We start from the raw sequence: 23790 nt of genomic DNA on the forward strand, positions 1-23790 counted from the left end.
GTCTAATGGGAGGGGTGCAAAGTAATAAAATATATTTTGTAAGAAATTATTTCAGTACCCATTGTGAGAGGGGGAGGGGCTGATGTAAGGGGTGGGGAGTGCGGCCCGACTTTAGCCAGGCACCGCAAAACAGCAGTTTCTAGCTTAAATGTTTGCTTACATGCGTCAACAATTAACTGATTTGTTTAGACTCTTTCCAATTGTGATAGCGCCACGTTCCAACATGCAGCTCCGCCGATTACCATCTTATTTTTTTCCAGTTTTTTTCCACTGAATGACTGAAGTTTTTTAACATTAGCCTACGCTTTTTACCTCTGAATTGAAAGCTAAATTTCAATCTTGTAAAGCCACTAAACAGGGGAAATCGTAGGTGTATGAACCGGGGTGGGGGGGGGGGGGTTATGAATTCCCCCACGTTTGTGTGAAATGTTAAAAGAGCCCCATTGTCACTGGAGTATAATTAACAAAATATCTCTCATGATAGACAAAATGCGATACCATCTGAAACCGGTTGAAATAAGAGTATTACCACAACAAAATCTACATAACTTTATACAATCACATTGACTTAAACATAAACTGATACTTTTTTGAATAAGCCTTTGTTTAAAAATTCTATACACTTCAGAGTGAGAATGGTTGATCGCCTGGAAGGAAAAATTTGTGTGGCTTCTGTGTCAAACAGTTGGGTGACCCCAATGAACAAGAAAAATTCAGTCTGAAATTACCTCAGATTATTACTCACTGGCTGACGGTACGTTAAGTTGAAAACACATACCTTCCTATGGGAATACCATACCATCTAGAGTCTTGGTCATAGATGAGGTAACATTGACAAATGAAGCAGGTAACATTGCAGCAGTAGACATATAAGGAGTTTTGAAAGCAAGAAATTATACAGGAAATGACGATGGTATCATTTGCAAACACAAGTGGCTTTTATTGTATGATGTATCGTATCCTGTCCTGCAGGTGATTATGCAATGATCAGTATATTAAAAGGTAAAAAACAATTATGTTGTCAATATTAAGTACAATTAGGTAACAATTATTTGGGACAATCATTCTTTTCATATAACTATAACAGTACATAAGGTGGCAAGAAATTATTCATGAAACTCACTGTAATGTTCAGTCTATATAGTGAGCCGTTTTTCAACCTCCGGAGGCTGAAAAACATCTGTTTCCGTCAGATCAGTTCGAAGCAGCAGTCATGTAACCCCCCCCCCCATCCCCAAATTATCACAAATAATCCCAAAGAGAGCAATTATAAGCTCACAAGAAAACTGTCTCAACATAGCAAAATCACTAACCACTGCTTCACCCCTAAAAATGAATGGAACATATTAGCTAACTAAATCTTGAATTCTCACTATAGTTCAGTATAAGGACACTTTGCTCTGTGACCATCTACTCTAATTCAATTGTATTTTGTCGAAGGATATCATCACTGAACTTCTGTCTTATTGCTTTGATCTGTGATTAGAAAATGAGAAATGTTGGAGGATTATCTGCAAAAGTAAACCATAAAGTGAAGATCATCACTGATAAAACTAGAAGTAAACAAAACAAAGAAAAACAAATGCTTTAACACTTCACAACAACATAATTTTCTCGTCTTAGAATAATGTTCCGATCTTTAAATTAGTGTTTTTTACAAAATGGACAATCCTCATGTTCTTGAAGAATTCGCTCTGCACACTGCTTACACACTGAATGTCCACATGGCACAAAGAAATTTTCTCTCTCTCTGTCTGCACAAATGGAACAGGATGTGTCTCTATTTTGACTTTCCTTAAATGCAATCTGGTTGTGAAAAAGAAGAGAAAAGGTGACCATGCAGCTATTTGATATAGAAAATAGAGCTAAGCTCTATTTTCTATAAGACTAGACGGTTCATACAGCAGTCACCCTGCAGTACCTGCACTGCCTAATCTACAAAATGAATGTGCCTAGGGCAATGTTTTCAATACAAACCAGAATGCACAAATGAATTTGGGTTTCGATGGTGTAACATGAGAATCTTTAATGAATCTAATATACTGTATTGTGCGGGTGTACAACATACTTGTTCTTAGTACAGTTATGATACATCCAAAGGAATTGAGTTGTGACAAACATTTATATCGACAATGACAACTGCTGACCTAAAATGACCACTGATGGTTTATACTTGTATGCGATATATAGTACACTTATACCAACAATAAGATCTGCCTGAATCTGAATTGTGTTAACTTGCATAGTTTTCACAAGTTGACACTGTTGATCACAATTAAGTGACCTTTGACCTCAACCAAAAACAAGAGGCTTCTTAATTGTACTAAATGTGGTTTACCTACATACAAATTATGAGACCTGTCCAAGTTTCCTTCCTGGAGATATCGTCTTTACAAGGTTTTCACAATTTCATCCCTGTTGACCTAGTCAAATGACTTTTAAAAACTCCACCAAAAGCAATAGGCTTCCATACTCAATTTGGTTCACCTTTTAATACACGAAATATGAGATCTTTCCAGCTTCCCTTCTCATGATCGTGTTTATAAAGCTGGGGCATCACAACACAGTCACACACACCATTAATGATTGCATTACGATTTCACTAAAACCCAAAACCAGTTTAAAACAAAAAGGATAATCAATATTTAATTTTGCTTGTAACTTTAAAGCAGTGATATTATAAACCTTTTGTTTGTTTTCATAATAAGCCAATTCCTAAAATCCTATCAGAAATATTATACATAGTCTTGTTTAGAAATAAAATTTGCATGACAGTTCATCAGCAAGAAAGCAAGAACCAACTACGTATTACTTAGAAGTTTCAAATCCAATGAAAGAAGTACACTCGTGACACATTTAATGATAATAGGCCATACCGTTGGAGTACCACTCTGCGAGGGTTGGTTGTGGCTGGGTCCTGGTAGGTTAGAGACTGCAGATGGGAAATCCAAAAATTCTGATGGTAAAACTGGAAAATCAGTGTCAAGTTCTGGATCAGGTAGGTCTGAAGATGCTTCACTTCTGGCAGGTGATGGTGTCTGGATCAATGCAATGAGAAGTTAAATGCTTTGATCAGGGAGAAACTGTATCACAGGGTGAATGTACCTAAGGTCCCATATCTCTGCACCCTTGGGGGAAGGGGGGCATACTACACAACCTGTACACTCTACATTCACCCAACCTTCAGAATGCAGTGGCTTAGTGATTCATTGTCTATAAGCACAGTTTTTCAAATTGTTGACCTTGTATGCCTGGTCACAATTACATGATATGAGATTGACATAAAACCTTCTATTCTTTTTCACTACTAATCTGACGTTCCCCGATGACCTCAAATGACTTTTGATGTGATCATTGAAAACGTTATCTATTTACCAAGAGTAATCTACATAAAAATAAAATGTACATAAAAATCTACATTTTAGTTATTTCATGTGTACATGTTTTTTAGACTTTGACCTTTGTTGACCTCATGTGAATTCAACCTCCATGAAAATCAACAGCGAATGGTAGTCACACACTAAATTTAAATTTCAACCAATATTTTACCCTTTGAGATAATGCATGAGTTTACAAGCAAAGCATCTGACACATATACACACACCCATACACCCAGACATACACACACCATCACCATTACATAGTTTCGGCAGCCTCCAGCAAGGAAGAAATAAGAAGGCCAACTGCCTTAGCAATTCCTGCAGGCCGGGTAAGTATGAGAAGCAGCATTTACTTTGGAGACCAGCTTTTGCAATTTTCACCAGTTGACATTGATTCCACCAGGACAGCATGTCGGTCATATGCTCCCCTAGTGCAATCTAAATACCACATTTGAATTCAATCAACACACTTCAATTTATTGAGTTATCATGCTTACAAGGTTTTTATACTTTGACCTCTGTTGACCTTTGACCTCAACAAAATAAGCTGTTTACAATGGTTTTTAATTAGCAATTGACCTCTGTTGACTTCAATTGACCTGGCTTGATGCCCTAAGGGTCATCTTCTCATCAAGTTCAACCTACATTGCATTTCTGGAGATATTGTGCTTATAAGGTTTGCAGACACCTCTTTGACCTCAACTGACCTTTGACCTCTATGAAAAACAATAGGGATAATGTAATGACCAAGGTCCTACAAACCAAGTTTGAAGTTCAAGCAACCTTTATATCTTGAGATATGTTTCATACAAGCCAAAAGGTATATGACACAAACACACGCTATCGCATAGATTCCTTTTGCCATCGGCAGGGAATGAAAAAGTGATGGTACTGACAACTGACCAGGGCTAAATATATATCTTTGTTGTAAAATTAATGAATGCTGAATGCAACAACATTTTGTGCTGCAGCTATACCAGCACAAGAATATTGACTGAGCTATCACTATAACACCACTATAATGCCAGGGAATTTTAAAGGAGGATAACTTGTTGAGGAGAACTGTTGCAAAAAGAACTTGCAGAAATGTATCATACTTTGCTTTTGTTTGATGCCACATGTTGTTTATACGGCTTGTATTAGACCAATTGATAGATTTGCCCCTCATTTGAAAAGAAGGCAGAGTCTGCAGGCATACATCATGAATAACTTGATGTCCCAAATTTAAGGAAAGGTGGAATAAAAACTAACAATTCTATCAATATAGGACATTAATGATGAAAATTCAACACCCCAGGCAGTTTTTAATGGACATTTCAGGAGACATGGGTACAGCTGATGTTTTGTAAAGAACATTGACCATTTGTGTAGGCCTATAATGCTTTTCACAACTATTTTTCCTTCCTTAAAATACCACTGATAAGAAAATTAGAAATTGTCATACCTTGAACTTTGAGAACAGGTAAACCTTTGCCCTGCTCCCACCCTCCAAGTGTATGTCACTTAGTGAGAAGTCACTTGAACACAACGTCTGGCCTCTGGAATTTGCAAGATTAAACTGCATCTCTGCTGCTTTCCCATGATGTTTTGAAATAGCACATGAAAAAACAGGTCTCTTGCTTTGTGAAGAACATTCTCAAAGGTACTTGATCTATCTAGCATTACATATGCTACTCCTCCTCCGTTCTGTGTTTTGACCTGGCTATATCCTCTCTTATTTCTGTTGTAGTGTTGCCATTCTATTTGAAGCTTTATTTGTGGCTTTGGTTTGCGGGCAACACCCTAGAGTGTTAGAAAAGAGAAAGAACAGTGTGCAGTACACAGGGACCAGGGGCCTGTTTCACAAAGCACTAAGTCGCGTCTTAGTGGTGTTAAGACGCATCTTAGTGAATAGGACTTAGTGCCGGTTTCACAAAGATCACTAAGTCGCGTACAAGACTTAGTCCACTCTTCACTAAGTAGCATAACGGGACTTAGTCTAAGTCTCGTCTTGACGAGACTTAGGGACTGATCTTAGTGTATATCTAGTCATGTGATCGAATTGGCGCCAATTTTAAGCTGCTAAGTCTGCACAAATTACACTATACACGAACGACATCAACTACAACAATGGCCGCACTTCAAATGATCTTAGGCGAAAGAGTTGCTGCTGGACTACGCAGAGAACGAATTTTCCGGGACCGAAATTATCCTCTCGACAACTTCAATGATGAAGACATGCACGAGCGATATCGTTTCACGAGAAGGGGGTTGATGAGGTTGATGGACTTGCTCGCTGCGGTTGAATCATCCAACCAAGAGAAGCCATGCAATTGACGGACGCTTGCAGATCTGCATCGCTTTACGCTTCTATGCGACCGGAACTGTGCACACTGGTCACAGGGATCATCACGGAGTGAGTAAGGCGAGTGCGTGTCGGATAGTTCGGAGAGTCAGCTCTCATCTTATCAGGATGAAGGGCGACGTCATTAGGTTCCCCACCACACCACAAGAAGTCATGGCAACACAACGAGGGTTCAGCGATGTTGCGGCATTCCCTCGCATTGTGAGTGCAGTGGACTGTACTCACGTTCTCCTCAAGGGTTCGCGGCTTGGGGAGGATGCCTACGTTTATATTAACCGAAAGCGCGTCAAGTCCATCAACGTGCAGCTCATGTGTAACAGTCGTTACATTATCACTAATGTTGTTGCCCGATGGCAATCACCAGCCGAAATTTCATATAACAGGTATGTAGGCTATGTCACGAAGGAGGTTAATTTGGGGACCAGTAATTTCTTCCTGATAAAAGGGGGGGGTCATCATTTATGGCCGGGGAGCGGGGGAGGTGACGAAGTTGTTACCATATTAATATTGAATTTATATTTTAAAGAGAGCAGCTGGGACACTTTTCATTCGCAAAAGAGGTACTTTTTAAATTTTTCGAAAAAGTGGGGGCAGAAGCCCCATCCCCCCCTTGCCCCTCCAGTTCCAACAAGCCTGAATATCATTTACCGTTAAAAGATTTAGTGACGAAATATATATAAGTTTGAGGTCGTCTGAATCCAGTTTAGAATTTTCTACCAATAGGAGTTCTCAATTCGTCTCAAATCACAGAGCTCACCCAAGAACTAGAGTATTCATAGAACAGGTCAATGGGCAGCTCAAAATGAAGTTCCCGTGTCTCATGGTTGGATTGCATGTTGGGCCCAAGCAAGCGTGCAGAACGATTGTTGCATGTGCTGTCCTCTTCAATTTGGCTAAAGATATGCAGGAACCAGAACACGAGCTGAACCAGCACCTTCCAGATGATCCACATGCAGAGATCTACCAAGGGGCAGCTCGAGCCTCTGGATTAGCAATAAGGGCACAGATTGCTCAGGATATTTACAACAGGCTGTAAACTACCTTTTACATTTTCTCTGTTATAGTACTGGCAATTTTGAATTCCAAAAACATGATTAAAATAAATTTAACCGAATTTCATTTCACAAAAAGCTGTGTTTATTTGCTTTAATTCAAAATCACCTCATAAATGTTAGGAAATTTAGAGAAACTAATACTTTAAGAAAAACATACTTTAAGAAACGGCAAGTGCTTGTAATGTAACCACAATATACAGTTGATCAAGGGAAGAGGGTTTCAACTTCTGCAATGAGTCGACAACCTTTGCGAGGATATAAGTACAAGTATACCAAAATTAATACAAACACAATAGATTCCTGGTGACCCTCAGGGTAAATAATATGTATTTACCATAAAGTAAAAGATGGATCAAAAGTACGAATATGCACAAATTAATTAATCAGTAACAGTCCACTAAATCTGCAGCCTTATATACAGTATATATATATTACATGACAGTATTATGACAGATTACATTTTATGTATTTGTTTGTTTAATCACAGCATTGAGGTGATAATAATAATTTAAAAAACTAGTTGTGCAAGGAAGTGTTCTAAAAAACCGTTATGGCTTAACGAGTAGAGCACTCCCTGCTTAACTTTGAAAATATACATAAATATATATCTCAACATTCAAAACCACCTGACCCTTGCTAAAACTTTCCCACCTTTCCCCACACATAACTCCTACCTATAGCCCACCCTCTACTCAAAACCTCCCATCCTTACCCTCACCCAACAGATGTTGAAAAATTGGTATTATTATGTGTATCCTCAAACAATTTGTTGGATTTTTTGGAAATGCTAAAGTTAAAATGAAACAAAACTGTTACCAAACTGCTTATCCACTAAAGAGCCTGTGTAAGAGAATGTGTAAAAGTAAGTCGGCCTGCTGCTCGATCCTAGCAGGATCTTCTTCAGAGGCTGAATGACAAGAAACAATAACAGAAGGGACAAATACACAAACAGAATACAGACAGGTTAATGAGCAGGGTAAACACAAAAGAGAGATGTAAGAGGATTAGTAGACAAGGGATGGAGGGAGGGAGAGAAGAAAGTAAAAAACAAGGCGAAGAGGAAAGGTAGGAGGAGATAAACTGTAGAGGGAAAAAAAGGATTATGGGTAGAGGCTAGGAGTAAACTAGAGGACAAAGACAGAAAGGTGTGAAAGGAAAAAAGTGGGAGAGAGCTACGAGAAGATGGGTAGCAGGAGGGGGGGGGGGGGGAGAAGTAGGGAAGCATAAGAAAGGTTAGTAATGTCTTTCCTGAATGTTGAGCCCATGACTTGGAATGGTTCGAAGGCATTTCATCCATCGTCTCTCTCTGGTGATTCGTACTAGGTCAGGACGGCTACCTAAAGATTCAATACCCTGTAGCGACATGTCATTAATTGTATGGTTGGGACTGTTAAAGTGCTCTGCAACCTGGGTCTCAATCTGCATGGTGTTGACTGTGACAATAGAACCACTTCTTGAGGGTGGTTTTGGTTCACCAACATACTGGATGCTGCAAACTCTACAAGAGATCAGATAGATGACATTAGAGATTGTGCAAGTGATGTGACCCTTGTATCTCAAAGTACAATGTACTCAAAGCTCAGTGTAAATAACACCGTTCTATGCAATTTCATATCAACAGTCATTATTTTTATTGAGTAATCTGTATAAAAATTTTCAGCTGAATAAAATTAGCCAGATCTTTTAACGAGTCCATAGATTCTACAAACTTCAATCAAAATTTGCAAGCCCCCCCCCACCCCCCCTCCCCAACAGATTATGTGCCAATTGTTTTCCAAAATTCAACAGCAAACAAGTATTAAGACTTTAATTATTTTGGAATTTGATATTTAGACCTGCAGATGTTCGGAAATACATTTTAGGTGTCTTGCATGTTATTCAGCATGTCTACTAGACAGGCAGATTTGTCTTTGCAGATTTCATGCAGGACATCTAAAATGGAGCGGAGAACAATTGTTTGCTCCTTTTTTGCTGCCAACTTAGCTCTCTGTATAGCCAAGAGCTCCTCCTGAATTTGGCATTGCCTCACTGCTGCAGGTCGAGTTTGGAAACTCATCTGTGGTTGTAGTGGCTCTACTGGAGATGACACAGATGGAGTTGGCTTCGAGGCATATTCTGATTCATCAGAATAGATGGTCTCCTGAAAAGAATGATTAAAAAGTAATAAATAAATGAAGGATTACCTTGCTGGGTGCACAAAACCAACAATGGTAGCAGCCCTTCCACGTACAAGAGCCCAGACAAAAACACATGTACTCGGGGGGGGGGGGGGGAAGAGAGAAAATCTCCTGTGCTGGGTCTGCTATACACTGTGACTAACGAAAACACCACAGATTACCACTTTATTAAGTACATGGGCCAAGGTAGTAAATGGCCCAGGCCAGTAACGAGCTCCGATAACCAGTGAAGATGTGGCGATACCCAACGGAATTGTTTGCAGGTCGATACATATAAGGTTAATGTAAAGTAGGCTAATGTTCAATACCTGTGAGCTTGCCATATCATCCTCAGACAATATGCCGCACCCCCAGAACTTTCTCATAGAGAGGATCTTCCAGCACTGGGGGACCACCACCTGCAATAACAATATAATAATATATCAGTTTAACTTCTTAAAGTACGTTGATTTTATGAAGTTATTATTATTGCTATGGCCCTCTGTCAGAAAACGCTGGCCCCTGTCATGGAAGAATCACCCATTTTGTTGAGGAGAAAACATCAATAGTTGTATCATACAGTGCATATGGCGTCATCTCGCCGTCCTTTAATTTAGAGGCTCCCTCTTGCAAACCCCTAAAATTTGAATCTACATTCCTCAACAGAAGTGATTGGACATATAGGAATTAGCTAGCTATCGACAACCCTTGCCCCCCCCCCCAGCCTCCCCTTTAAATGTTGCAGCATACTGCATTCAGAAACTGCAACATTGATATTGGGAGCGAGGTTTGTCCTGTGTACTTGAACATGTCATATAATCTGACCTGTCTTGGGGGCTTTGTAGGCTTTGGCCTTGAAAGCCAAGTCTCTCCATTTCTTTCGGACCATAGTCCACTCCCGTACTGGTCCTCCAACTGTTTGAAGGACCGCTGCTGCCTTTTTCCAGTTTCTGTTGAGTATGATCAAGGTTAAACAAATTAAATACATGTTCATATTTCATCCAATAGCACCAGCACCAAAAAAAAAAAGGAACCCAACACTGATATAAACAACATGATAACAGAAGGCCTCTCCATAATAAAATATAAATTTCAAACCTGGGCATCCATTCAAAAGCCAAGGAAAACAGGATCTGCTCTAGATATAACTGAAGATCAGTCATCTGACAACTTTTGAATTCTTAAGTGATAATTTATGGTTTCTGACATTTCAAATGATATTTTAATAAGAAAACTTAGGATTTACTCAGGATATTGTAAAAGCAAGTCTTGTGTAGTGGAATCTCTTAGCTGTAGCTGCAAAAACAAAACAAACAAACATACAGACAATTTGAACACACAATGATTGCTGTGGAATCCACAAACCTTTCCTTCATCTTCTCTTCTTTACTGGACCCCTTCCCTCCAGTGCCAAAGAGCAGTGCCTTGTGAGTGGCGACAAACTCCACTAAAGTGAGTGTTTCTACCTCCGAGAAATCTGGGCACCGTTTTAGCTTATCCTGAAGAGGAATATTTGTTTGTGAAAATTAGGGCAATAAGATACAATGAGTGCTCTTCTGACTTGAACACTCACTGTAATGCTGACATATGACATCTTAGTCCTAGTACTAGCACAGTGAGTAGCGGTGTAATGTTAGTATAATTTTTAATGTCAGGTTCGGTCTATCCAACTAGGTTAGACCTTATTTCTTATGGGACTGACATACACGTTCAACAGCCCACTCTGTACAAGCCTAATACTAATACTGCATTCATGTATATAGGCTTGGCATACATGGTTACAAAAGGTTAGTAGGTCTAGGCTACTACTAGGCCCACATCGCAGGCACAGTAGCCACTTGAGCACTGATGCGATAGCCTAAATAAGCCTAGGTCCATAGACTAGCTTTTGGCTTTGTAAAGTTGTAGCATGTAGGCTATATAGCACTAGCAGTATAACTAAGCCTACGTAGGCTAGTATATTATCAGTAGTAACTTGAAACATGTCAGGATCTACCTTACGACTGTAATGCTAGCACATACTAACTTAGCCCTTCAAGCGGACTGTAGTGTGGGTTCCTCACGATCAGCGTTGGCGGCTTCCTGACTCGGATTTCGAAAACATAAGCATAGTACTTCGTTGGCCTAGTCTAGGCCTTATACTAGTTATACTGATAATTGCTAACACTTGGCCTATGCTTGAATTACGGTTAAACTAGTGCTAAATATGGTTACTAGGCTATTTGGTGCCATTACGTCTGCACTGTAGCTTATTAATAACAACGAAGGAGACAACTTTATGTCTCGATAACTGCATGAGAAAACTCTCCGTCTATTTGACGTCAAGATATAAATATTACATAAGTTTTGGCCAAATATTGTGATTATAAAAGGCACTTTACTTGGTATTTACCTTTCCCATTCTTGCAATTGTAAAGTTCGTTCGTGCGATGAACTGTTAAAACTTTTCGCGGTCAAAGGTCACAGCCTCGTTCATGTCAACAAAAATAAAATGTACGCATCTTAAGGTGTGTCTTAGTGAAGAACAGTTTTGTGAAACCGAGATCCAAACAGTACTTTACTAAGACGCATCTTAGTGTAAGTGGAGTCCGCGGAGCACTAAGTCCTGTGTGCGTAAGTCGAGTTTAGTGAAACAGGGCCCTGGTGATTTGTATGAAAGTTACAACTGATTCCCATCATAGCAATTTAAATGAAAATTGCATGTGACACTAATTACATGCAAATAATGAAGAAAGATTCCACTTCTTAGTATAGCTATAGATTCATTCACTCTATGATTACTAGTACCATACAATATGTTTGTATCCATGCTATGAAATTCTTCAAGCCCAATAAAGTACATGTAGAGTAGACATAACATTTACAGCTAAGGTAATATTAACCAAAGTAGGGTTGGCTTTTGTATATGTGAAATATTGTTACCGTATTTCTTGTCTAGACTATAGTCATTGTGTTTGTTTTAAACAAACTTTTCAATAATGCAACAAACTTTAACACCACATTTTCGTTAACTTAATTGTACTCATGAACATGTATGCATGACTTATTTGACAAGGTGTTATGTTGTAAATTAAACTATTAGTAAATTGCTCAAAGTTTTAAACAGTAACAAATCTGTCTGTTTCTGTCTTCTAAAAATGCCTTTACCCTAGAATAGGTGAGATAAAGTGATCCTCATCTCCAAAAAGCTTAATTAATTCACTTGTACAGCAATGAAAGTACGAATAGAATATAGCATCTCAAATTTGGAGTCTGCATATACAAATCATTCATAACAGTGGCAGCACCAACCTCAGCAATCTGGGGGACTCAAGTGGGAAAGGTATACTTTGGGAAGGGATATATAAGTCTGATGAAATGCACTGGAAGCTGTTTCTAATACAAACAATAAGCATAATTAGATATATTTGGATAGGTACCAGATCTAGTTGGAGCCTTTGGGGTACCTGAGAGACAAAATCTCCCTTATGTCCCTAGATATGTTAGTTCATGAAGCGTTTTTAGCTCCATGCATGGTTAGTTCAACCACCGATGCATAACTGATAACTAAAATAAAAATACCTGGTTAGCATTATTCCTTCTGAGACTTTCAACCAGGTGGCTCAGTTTTGTGCGCTTATGCTCTGCAGTGTGCAAAGGAAAGGAACAAAATACTAGTACTGTCATAAAAAACCAACCACAATATTTGAGAAAACAAAGTACACATGTATACATGCAAGTGGGTACCACATGAGTTCACCATGCAAAGCTTTGGACTTTAATCCTAAAAATGAATTGATACAACCATATTCCAAGATTATAACAAATTATTTTTTTAGGGAAAGACTGTGCATGTAGGGCCTGGCAGGAGTACATATTTCAACTCGAAGGGAAAATAGTATATTATCTGGACTACGTATACATAGAAGGTACCAGTTTTTTCAGTGATCAGACTTATATTCAGAGTTAACCTCTTACTTATAATCTCAAGTGAAGTTTGAACTTTATGAAAACCATCCAAGTTTGAAGTTGAAGCTACTTCACTTCTTGAGATATTGTACTTTAAAGGTTTTCAGACTTGAACCTTTTGACTTCCATGAAAAAAATTACAAGGCATCATATAAGCACACACTTACATACACACATAATCAATTAAGGAATAAATTTGTAACTCAAAACAATTGCTAGAGAATGCCCATGTTCCAAAATATTAATACTCATTTGTTTTTACTAAAAATATGATTTTGAAGTCCCAGAACCGGTATGATAAATTTCATTGAAATGTCATAGAAACAGCTGATGAGCATGCACCTTGCATTGATTATAGGGTAGTCTCAAATTCTTGAAGTTGAGCGAATATATCCTTTCTTTCCTCGTTCTATTGTTTTCCTTTAAAGGTAGTCTGCAATTGGCCCCCAAATAATATCAAGCAATAATTGTTAGAAGTTTTCAAAAAGTACTCTCCTGGAGTAGGTCTTTACTCTCCAAATTGTTCTCAGACATTCTAAATGAACACACAAGATGGCTGAATGTCCCAGTGAGGTAAATTTCCTCCAGGGTGGTAATAAAAGTAGTTTAAGAATTTTGACCCAATGTGACCATAGTTGAAAATTTTGCATATTTGGGGCCAATACAGCATACCTTTAATGTGCCTCAGCACAAATGGTATAAGTATCTTTTTGTTTACTGTCTCAGGAATCGATTCAATTAGTTCACTTTGGGGTCTTTCATTGTAGTACTAATGGCAGGTACAGAATGCCCAGCATCAAAATCAACTTGTAGTACACTACTACGCTGTGTCAATGTCATAGTGTCCTTTTGTACATTTGTCAACACTTTTCTGAATGTCAACAGGTTACAGTCTCTTCTATGCATGGGAATATAGCAAGCCATTTTAACATGTACCTCCAAATTCTTAAGTAATTCTACTTTGCTTAATCGTATTCTACAGAAGAATAATAATAAATTTCGTAGTAAGCTTGGGTTGAATTCAATTTTATTTAAGCTAAATCGTATTCTACTCCCGTAATATACAATTGAATTCTACTTAAATTGTATTCTGCTTTAAAAGTAAAGTACAATTTCACTAGATGAAGTAAAATCGACACTGTATTTCACTTAAGCTATGACACTTGAGTAAAATACATTTGACTCAACAGTTTGCCCTTCCAACCACACTCATCGAGGTACAGTACATAATATGCTTAGTTACAATTATGATGCACAGCAACATGCATGCTAACTTACACACTTACAAGTCAGTCTTTCTAGGTTATACATATAGCATATACTGCATCACTGCCCATCAATAAGAACGCATCACTTACCATTAGATGGTTCCTCATGAATGGTTGCCAATCACTAGAAGGAATTAAATAAGACAAAACATCTAAACAAATATCATGATGGAAGATATTTGGCATGCAGACATACCAGGCTATCATGACCAAATCAGCAATAATAGTACTGTCGCATCAACACCTTTAGATAGATAGATACTTTATTGTCCATTTCAGGAAACAGAATGTGGAACTACAGTGCACTGAATAATGTATATTATATTAATGAATATTTTATTATTTTTCCTGTGGAACTGTTCATTAATAAAACTTCTTTTGTTACTCAGAATTACTTTAGCCACTACTTTGTCAGTGTGCTGTCAGTGGTATACTTCTTTGTCTGATAAATGTTCTGTTGATTAGGATAATTTCTCAAAGCATATACATTTTCAATGAAATGAAACTAAGTTAGGCTGTTTAGCTCTAGTACTTGCCATTTTAAATGAGTTTCATATTGATGAATATTATCCTTTACTGGGAAACCACTTGGCCAGACTATATTACATTTTCTCCAGCATCTGGTGACAATCTGTGACTTACAGTTTGGAATGAATGCATACATACATAACATTCTTTAATAATGTGATATTCAATTAGAATGGAAACTCTTCCTGGTTCCTTCCTGCTATTCATTGATTACTTTCACCAGATCACTTTTAAGAAGGCCTCAGTTTTCATAAAACAAGGGCAAATTCATGCCCAAAAAATTACTTTTGTTACAAGAACAAATAAACCCCACCCCCTCATAAATATGCATGATATCAATTATAACACATATCAGCATTTACGTTAAGTTGTAAACTAGAGATCACCATACCAAGTTTGAAGAAATTTCAACTTATGGTTGCACAGTTATTATAATTTGAAGATTTTTACATATTGACCACATGGCTCCATTAATATTCATTATGGGCCATGTACAAACCCACCAAGTATACATCCGGTTATGATCAATCATTCCTTTGTTGAGTTAATTAGTGTAGGCCTACATACAAACTTTTGTCACCTAATAATACTAAGCTCTTCCTCCTCATAAAAATGCATATCAAATGTCAACACACATCAGCATGTGATGGCTTCTAGCCTTCTACCAGTATCACCATACCACCAATCATTCCCTTCTTGAGTATTATCACATAAACAAACTAGAGTGTCACACCCACATGCACTCCCACACCCAGACACATACCTTAATGCAATAGGTTCATTTAGTTACTTTCATGGCAAACAAAAATGCAATTCAAATTTTTATTGAAATACAAACCAATCTTTAGTTTCTCCCTATCCATAACAACATGACTCTCGTCGACATCGATCCACTCTTCCCAGCTTTTGTCAAAAACTTGTAACTGGAAATTTTGCAGTTCAAATTCTTGGAAGGTCTAGAGAGAATAAAAATAAAACCAGTATAGTAATTAGTATCCACTAGCATGTTAAAGTGATTGGAAAGTGATTCATTCCATTAAAAGAAATAATACATTCATTCTGGTTTACAAATGCTTATATGCTTTTACTCTTAAGTCATAGGAATTTCGTCAATGTACTCGTACTCATGGGAATTGTACTCGTACTCATACGAATTGTATTCGTACTCATAGGATTGAAAATCAAGTACTCCTACTCGACATGAATGCTGAGCATCAAGTACTCCTACTCGACATGAATGCTGAGCATCAAGTACTCCTACTCGACATGAATGCTGAGCTGACCTTGTACTCATACTCGTAGTCCTATATTCGAGATTTTGTACTCATCTGCAATATGAGGACCATAGGACCATATTTCCATAATGATAGTGATCAAGACAGAGCCTGTACTGTAGGTTCTCAGGGCCCAATTGTAGAATGTGAAACTTCCCGAACTTTTGAGTTTTGAGAATTATTTGGCCGAGAGTACAGAGCATTGAGAAAGTAGTCTACCAAACTCACAATCTTTTAAAATGCATGCAAAAATATGGGGGCTGCACTGTAAAGTAATTGTTTGAGCCTATCTATACTGTGATTGTGAGTATGGGCTAAGCCTATACTATAGCATAGGCAAGTCAAAGCAGCTAGTCTCCGTCATTCACCTGTTAGGTTGGCTACTGCAACTTTTGTAAGTTAGATTTGTGACTTACTTCTAGTTATAATTGCAATAAAGACGTATGTTAACCTAGGCCTAGGCCTAATTGCTCTAGGCCTAGGCACTCATATGACCGTTATTAACTTAATAAGGCATAGGCCTAGCTAGTTTGAACTTCAGTCTTCAGACATGATAAAGCTAACGTAGGGCCTAATTTAGGCAAAATAAATTCCTACAGTTGCATCTTACCCTTTTCGCTATCTCGTAAACAGATGCTTTTTCCCCACTCGGGACCCACGCAACACGTTTGTGGTCCCCCATACAAAACAAGACCTCCATTCGTGCATCTTTCGGCTCATCGCCCTCCGACGAACTAGTTGAAGACATGATTGCACGACTTCCTTGCAATGTATGGACGGTTGATGACGTTCCATATCACTTCAAATGCATGTATTGGATCAATGGACTTTTCAACACACAAAACTTACATTTTGCAAGAAATGATTGCGTTATTCAGATAAATTATCCCATCATAATAACATTTTGCAATATTTTGTTGCATTGTAGGCTTGAAAAAGTTATAAATTGAACATTTTGCAAGAAAATTTTACGTTCACCAGATATCTTATCTCTTCAAAATAACAATTTGCAATATTTTGTTGCATTGCAGACTTACAGAAAGTCAGCATTCGAACATTTTGCAAGAAATTGTTGCGTTCACCAGATATATTATCTCATCAAAATGACAATTTGCAATATTTTGTTGCATTGCAGACTTAGAAAAAGTCGGCATTCGAACATTTTGCAAGAAATTGTTGCGTTCACCAGATATATTATCTCTTCAAAATAACATTTTGCTGTATTTTGACGAGAACTAAGTTGTGAAAGTAACGATATTCTGCATTTTGTTAAGTTATTTCTTTGTGATGTGATTGCACCTATACGCTTCCGTATAATTCTGATCCAGTTACTTCAACACTTCTCAAGAAGCCTTCTGCCAATGTTCTGTCCAATGTCACCAGTAGGATTAGATATGGAGCAGCATGGGAGAGAAACCTCAGACTATATGAATACACATTGCCACATTTACATGATCCTGAACAAAAGAGATCATACATATGGCAGGGGCAAGCACTTTTCCCAGACTTTTGTTGACAGGTTGTGCAACATTCACAAACTTTGGATTAGCAGCTATTGATACATCTGCATCACCAGATTGAGATAAATTGCTTTCGTCCATTTTGTTCGATAGTAGCTATGACAGTGAATCAGGAGCTTGGCCATCCTCTAAGTCAGGGTGGGCAAGGTTGGGGAAATTCAATCAAGTAATAATCGAGTAATAATCAGAGAATGGCCAGCTTTGTATTATTGTATATAGGCCTACACGCACAACATGTATAAATATCTGTATAGGTTTATTTATACTGGTGTTCATTTCCGTTGCCGACAGGGGATATGATGAACGTGGGGGAGGGGTGGGGGTGGGGAGGGGTCCGCTTTGAAGTGTTCAAACGATGCTACATTTTACATTCTATCTTCTTGAATCACATGTATATTAAACACCCTTTACACACACGATCAATCAGTCCTGTCTCTCACCTCCTCAAATGCACTGGTGTATTTATTTCCTGGCAAGATAACAGTTAGGCATAGTAAGGGTCAGAGGTCATCACAACTTATTTTCCAGCATCCTTGAAACATTATATCCTTTCTCCTTTCATTTCTTGATGTCATTAAGCTGTATTTATGTGGTGCATTATTTAATTCCAGTATTTAGACTGTACATTCTTCTAGTGTATTTGACTCCCAGTGATCTCCATTTTCTGCTCTTGGTTTTCTTTTCTCTGTACTTTCATATCATATCTATCTGTACCCATAGCCTCCATCTCCACATGTTCTTTACTTTCTTCCTCCATCCCTTCATCTGTCTTTCACTCTTTCTTTTGACCTCTTTCCTCCCATCTGTTTACCCTGTATGTTTTAGTTTGCCGACTTCCCCCCCCTCACCCACATCTCTGCCCCCAAAAATTTTTCACAAGGTTGACAAGTCTCCCCGTGCTAGTCCCAAGCTAAACACCCTTGTTGTGGTGACCGTTCACTATACTTGCGGATGAAATGGAAAGCCCCGATCCCCCCCCCCCCTACTTCCCAGTGTCATGAATCGGCAAATGAAAGATTATTCGGAGTTGTTCGTGATGGTTCAATGATCTTATAGTCAGGCATAGGCCTATATGGTTCTCTTTGTCCTACTCCTACATTGCCGTCCAAGTTTGAAATGAATTAATCGTGCTAGGAACTTCCGGGCAAATGTTTAATTTTCTGTGACAAGAAAAAAAGGCTTCCCCCCCACCAGTGTCCCTCCTGGTTGACTAGAGGCCGTACGCATATATGGTCACACAAAAGTATAGATAAGTATGATCCATGCAGACAGCTACTATTTTTTCCCCTTGATATTCAATCCAATTTCAGTTAAGTTTCGAGTTGTAATACGAGTCAGTCGTGATGAGGTGCCCATGGTGGGGCTGGGTAACCCAACACCGTTGCTGACTTTTTGGCATTTCGTTGGGCCGTTCGGAACAACAAGCAGGATAGTCAATTCTGGAGTACAGTACGCTGGAAAGTAATAAACCGACGTGAATTAGAAAAATTAATACAAAAACGGCTGATGTTCAGCGAGTCACTTTTCATTTCACTTTTAATTTATTGTTAATGCACTTATTCCCCTTTTGCCAATCCTTTCTAAAGAGGGTGGAGCCGCCCCTCATGGAACGTATTTTCCTTCCCTTTTCCGTTTAAGTTTCGTTATTTTACTTCGGGTCAAAGGGGTTTACGTGCACCGGTTAGGAGGATGGGGTGCAGCTAGGGCAAGTGCCCTGTGATCGCCTATAGGGCCCGTTGCCAGGAGTCCAAAAATATATATTTATCTATATATGGTTTATGACATAAAATGCTTTCACTTTCCCTCCTGATATAACTAAAATTTATGTATAAAATAGACACAGTCACAACTTACATTGTATTTTATACATAAATTTTACATTGTATGTATAACTAATACCTAAATTGGCTGAAATACCAATTGTTCACACATGACGGACTTGACCATACGTTTGATACCCAATGTTGTAATCACTTCTGTCAATTTTTTCACTAATTCGCGTTTGTCTTTTTAACAACTCCCTGGTATCAGACATAAAGTTCACTATTAGTTTCTTTAGCTGTCAAAGAATGTCGACTCGCGACTTCGGTTACAACATTTCAAATTGTTTACTCAGGTTAGTACAAGACTGGCGCATCGGTAAAGGTTTGAAATCGATGGTATTTTACAGTAAAATAGCATTAGGTTACTCTACTTCTATAGGCTAAACCTCTGATGTTCGATACAGCATAAAGCATGCAGAGCTTTCCAAATCAGTAAATCAACTACGAAACCAGGGCATCCGAACAGTTCGGACTTCGACTGCTCATCATAGGCCTAAAAGAGTAAAAGCAGGGAACTGCTGGAGTAGCAGCTCCCTGGTCAATCTATTACACCTATACTATACAGCCCACTAGTTGTAAAAAGTTCTGAACGTAAAACAAACCACAGTTTTTTTATTTTTTTATCACACAACACACGAAAACGCGGCGTAATAATTTACCGCATAGGCTACTACAGCTCCACGATACTATTCTGACCAGGGAGTTGTTCCATAACAACTCCCTGTACTGACACTGACACTGCCACAGACAAGACACTATGCAGGAATTTCGCCAAGGCCACCGCTTCAGGTAACCAAACCCGTTTATTGCTTACTAGCCGTAAATACGGGATTGCTAAGAAATTACGAGACAACAGCGACGAACCGGTAGAGGGTAGTATTGATATTATTTTTTAATCGGGTGGTGTGAAGGACAGAATTTACGAGGAAATTACGAGCGATCCCACCTTTAAGTGTCTTCTATCGTATGAGTTTGACTTAAGTTCGAACGACTTCTTTTCTGCTATCACACATATTCTATACAACTTCTCTGTGCAAAGTTTTAAGAATCGCCGTTCGCGACGAAAGCCCGCGCATAGCAAACTTACACAAGTTGACCTTTGTACTGATTGTTACTTGTACACATGACAGTAGTGGTCTAGTCGAAGATGCACCTGTGCTTCATGTAACTATAGGGGTACAAGGACGCAACCAATTCATAGTGGGTGTTGATATAGTGTCAAGAGAAACTTTTCTGGAAACTTGCCAAGATTTTCTAATGAGAAACTTTTTTTGGAAACTTGCCAAGATGTTCGTATAACTAAAACACGCAGCACTTGTACCGTATTGTACACGTTAAATATTTCAAAATATCGGAAGTTCAACTTTGAAAAGATTATAAGAAAGATAAAATATCTTTTCAATCTATAACATTTCATCATAATGTAGCTACTATAACTTGTCATTTTCAAGTTTTTCATCAGTTTCGTGACAATATTACATCCATACCTGCGAAATACTTTTGTCGTCAGACATCCCCAAATATACCCCCCAAAAAATGGTTTTGTTTGAAAGGGAAAACCATTATATTCCTCTAATGAAAAAAGAAGGAAATTGCTGCAATTGAAGTCGATTCTCCAATTATGATAGGAATTATGACTAAGTGCAATTTGTCTTAAAATAAGTGTTGCATATGAGCTTCGTTGCCGTATAAAATGGAATTGATAAATTTACAAATAACTTCACTTTTTAGAGTTTCTCAAGGAGTTGCAGTTACTTCCGTCTTGAAAGAATGTTTTTTGTAATACGGGGCTTCGTCTTGTGGATTATGGCCATGTGCCTTACTGCGTCCGCTTCCGACAAAAAACATACGAGCGACATCGACTACATCGTCCTAAGTTGCGACAATGAAAACGCTGCATGCCAGCGTCAGGAGGGGCGAACGCCGATTCCATGGCCTCGATATAGGTTTTAAAGTGCCCTGGATGTGACGAACTCTCCGATGGTGATGGCATCCCCCCGTGTTTCCGGATTTCGTTCAGGATGTCTGCAGCTTCATCGCTTGGTGGTTTGCCGAAACAATGTGTGCATGCCTCTCTGTCACACTTCATTATGGTGAATTCGCCGTTCCTTCGGTCACCGTGTTCCAGAGCGAACTTCAGCTCATCCAGGATTTGTTCGTTGCTGTCAATGTTCGTATGCTGTTTCAAAACTTCAGCCACTCCATGACTATAATTACAGTAGGGGAAATCTTCCTCACGACATAACTGTGAATAACTGTTCACCATGTGTCCAATAAACTTATGGCCATTCCAATAACCGTTCAGGATGCCCATGGCCGAATCTAGAACGTCCTGATCCTTGGCGGTCCTTTCCTGAGAGGATGTATTTCTTTGCTTGGAAGGGGGTAGTTCACCATCCAAATGATTACGGAAAATGACGCTCGTTAATTTCTTTGAAAGGGGTGCCCATAAATGTTCAATAGGGTTGTACGCACTTTGACCCGGGGCATATGACGTGGAACAGAGTAAGTCCAAATTACAGTATTTCAACAGCCGTGCCAAGTAAAACAAAACAGTGCAAGAACGTGGGTTCCAATCAGGACCCCCATCAACAATTAAGATGGTCACGGTCTTCCCTTCGCTGACCTTCCGCATAAGCAATGGCACCAAGTCGTTCACGCGAGTCTGGATTGTAAGTGGGTGGTACTTTTGAACTGTGTTCATAACAAATGACTCTCCACTTCTATGAAGAAAATAGTGTTCGCGTCCCAACTTATCTTGGTGTGTTATGGCGCTTGCAGGGTCCTTCTCCAAAAACATGTAACCAACTGGCGAAATTTTATTTCCAGCTGCAGTTGGAAAATCGTGATCCGGGAGGTTCGGGCTATCGTCCACCGGAAAAAAAAATTAAATTTTGGTGATAACGACTCACAGCTAGAGTCCCTACATTAACTTTCTTCATTGTGTCACATGAAAGTAGACAGCATGAATCAGCATATTTGCTAGCAAGTTCTACTCTGTACTTGACTCGTGCTGCATAATACTGGGCATCAGGTTCCTCCTTTTTACCATCATTCCTCTTCCTTGGTACCTTTGCATGTACCTTCCCTTGGTACCGTTCCGAAGCCTTTAATTTTTTGTTCGGTGGTTCTGTTAGTCTGTGGACTGTAGTACTTTTATGGAGGCTTTCTAAGCCATCAATAGTTCCTGAAACAAACTGAGCTGTTTGCTGCAGTGAAAGACCACAACTTCGGCCAATTTTGGAGCGGCGACGTTTGTCTGCGGCGAATCCGTTTTGTCGGATAAAATTGTCTATTGTCGGAACCAACTGGGGAAACTTTTCTGCAAGAGGTTTTCTCCCGGCTCCGATTCGGGGCTCGTTGTTTCCAGATTTCCATTTCTGCGGCGACGGTATGTTAACAACAGGCACTTTTACGGAAACTTCTGCTGTATCGTCTTGCGAAATACTGAAAACATCTAGCGAAGTGTCAAATATAGAGTCGAAAGAGTTTTCATTGACGAAGAAATCCATTTCAAGGTGTTGATATATCGATGTAGAACTTACAAGTGATGGCTTTGAATGTTGGGTGATCATTGCAATTATCGCGGAAACAATAGTGTCGGTCCTGTTATTGAAGTATCAAGCCCCTTTCATTGCGATTGCCCGCTTGACTTTGGTCAATGATTGGCGCGGTAATTTATTTGATTTCATATTAACAAGGGTTTCAGACACATTAATTGAGCATACTGATTGGTGCGGTCAATTTATTTTGAAGTCGATCATAATGCAAGACTAAACTAATCCTTAACGCGTCGTAAACTTGTCAGACTTTTATCTATCATTGCTGGGATACATTTCTAAATAGATAATCAATAATCGAGTACGGTACCGTGCTTTAAACCCACTGCTTAAATAGAGATATCCTATCTACTGTACGTTAATACTACATTGGATTTCTTCGTCGTCAAACAAGTTGCTTCAAAACATTCCTCCTAACTCATAGTATCCTAAACTGAGACAGGTTAAGAATGGCTAAAATTTGAGTCCGTTGGCAAGAACCAGAAAGGGAAGTCGGCAAGCTTACATTTGTAAAATTGACGGACTTAATATGCGATCGTTCAAAGGATCTTCCGTCTGGAACTGTTCTTAAAGCAAAGTGGAGGTCAACTGGCCGAGTTTACAAGGCAACGCTTTTGAACAATCTTATGGCGAAAATTAAGCGCAAGCAGAGTTCCAGCCAAGGTCAACCGGCAGTTTTAGGAACAGCCAACGAAAGTGAGCCTGATTCGGAAGACGATATGCCTCTAGAATACCAGAGTGTTACTGCTTAGAAAGTTCAACAGGAAGAACATGGGTCTCCTCATGTGAAAGAGCTCCTAGACAAAATCGTCATGCTGGAAGAAACTGTGGCGTCAATGGCAACAGAACTGAGAAAGGATAATCAAGAACTGAAAGAACTGAGAAAGGATCATCAATAACTTAAAAATACTCCTATCGGATATAAATACAAATA

General features: G+C 38.9%; 3 protein-coding genes across 5 annotated transcripts; 1 reads left to right on the plus strand and 2 right to left on the minus strand.

The window, feature by feature from the left end:
* Positions 1 to 418: 418 nt before the first annotated feature.
* LOC139954838 (LON peptidase N-terminal domain and RING finger protein 2-like) lies at positions 419 to 17679 on the minus strand. Of its 3 annotated transcripts, none has more exons than XM_071954806.1 (7): positions 16564 to 17679; positions 15518 to 15635; positions 14242 to 14275; positions 12497 to 12558; positions 4825 to 5162; positions 2877 to 3038; positions 419 to 1806 (listed from the first exon to the last, which is right to left on the minus strand). In XM_071954806.1, the coding sequence occupies exons 1-3, from the start codon at positions 16699 to 16701 to the stop codon at positions 14256 to 14258; spliced, it is 276 nt and encodes a 91-aa protein (XP_071810907.1). In that variant the 5' UTR covers positions 16702 to 17679; the 3' UTR covers positions 419 to 1806; positions 2877 to 3038; positions 4825 to 5162; positions 12497 to 12558; positions 14242 to 14255. The 3 variants fall into 3 exon arrangements, with proteins under 3 accessions (XP_071810907.1, XP_071810906.1, XP_071810905.1); XM_071954805.1 differs by having other exon boundaries at positions 420 to 1806; positions 16564 to 17640; XM_071954804.1 differs by lacking the exon at positions 16564 to 17679 and having other exon boundaries at positions 420 to 1806; positions 15518 to 15955.
* On the plus strand, positions 5833 to 6821 carry LOC139984487 (putative nuclease HARBI1). The gene is made up of 2 exons (XM_071998401.1): positions 5833 to 6107; positions 6382 to 6821. Exons 1-2 carry the CDS (start codon positions 5833 to 5835, stop codon positions 6758 to 6760), a joined length of 654 nt encoding a protein of 217 aa, XP_071854502.1. The 3' UTR covers positions 6761 to 6821.
* Positions 6962 to 10449, minus strand: LOC139984489 (uncharacterized; the record flags this gene model as incomplete). Its single annotated transcript, XM_071998402.1, has 4 exons — positions 6962 to 8931; positions 9305 to 9354; positions 9761 to 9885; positions 10301 to 10449. Coding segments are annotated over 4 exons (618 nt in total), but the record flags the coding sequence as incomplete, so codon positions are not given.
* Positions 17680 to 23790: the final 6111 nt, after the last annotated feature.

The sequence above is a fragment of the Apostichopus japonicus genome, chromosome 17, assembly GCF_037975245.1.
Source record: "Apostichopus japonicus isolate 1M-3 chromosome 17, ASM3797524v1, whole genome shotgun sequence".
Lineage (NCBI taxonomy): Eukaryota > Metazoa > Echinodermata > Holothuroidea > Aspidochirotida > Stichopodidae > Apostichopus > Apostichopus japonicus.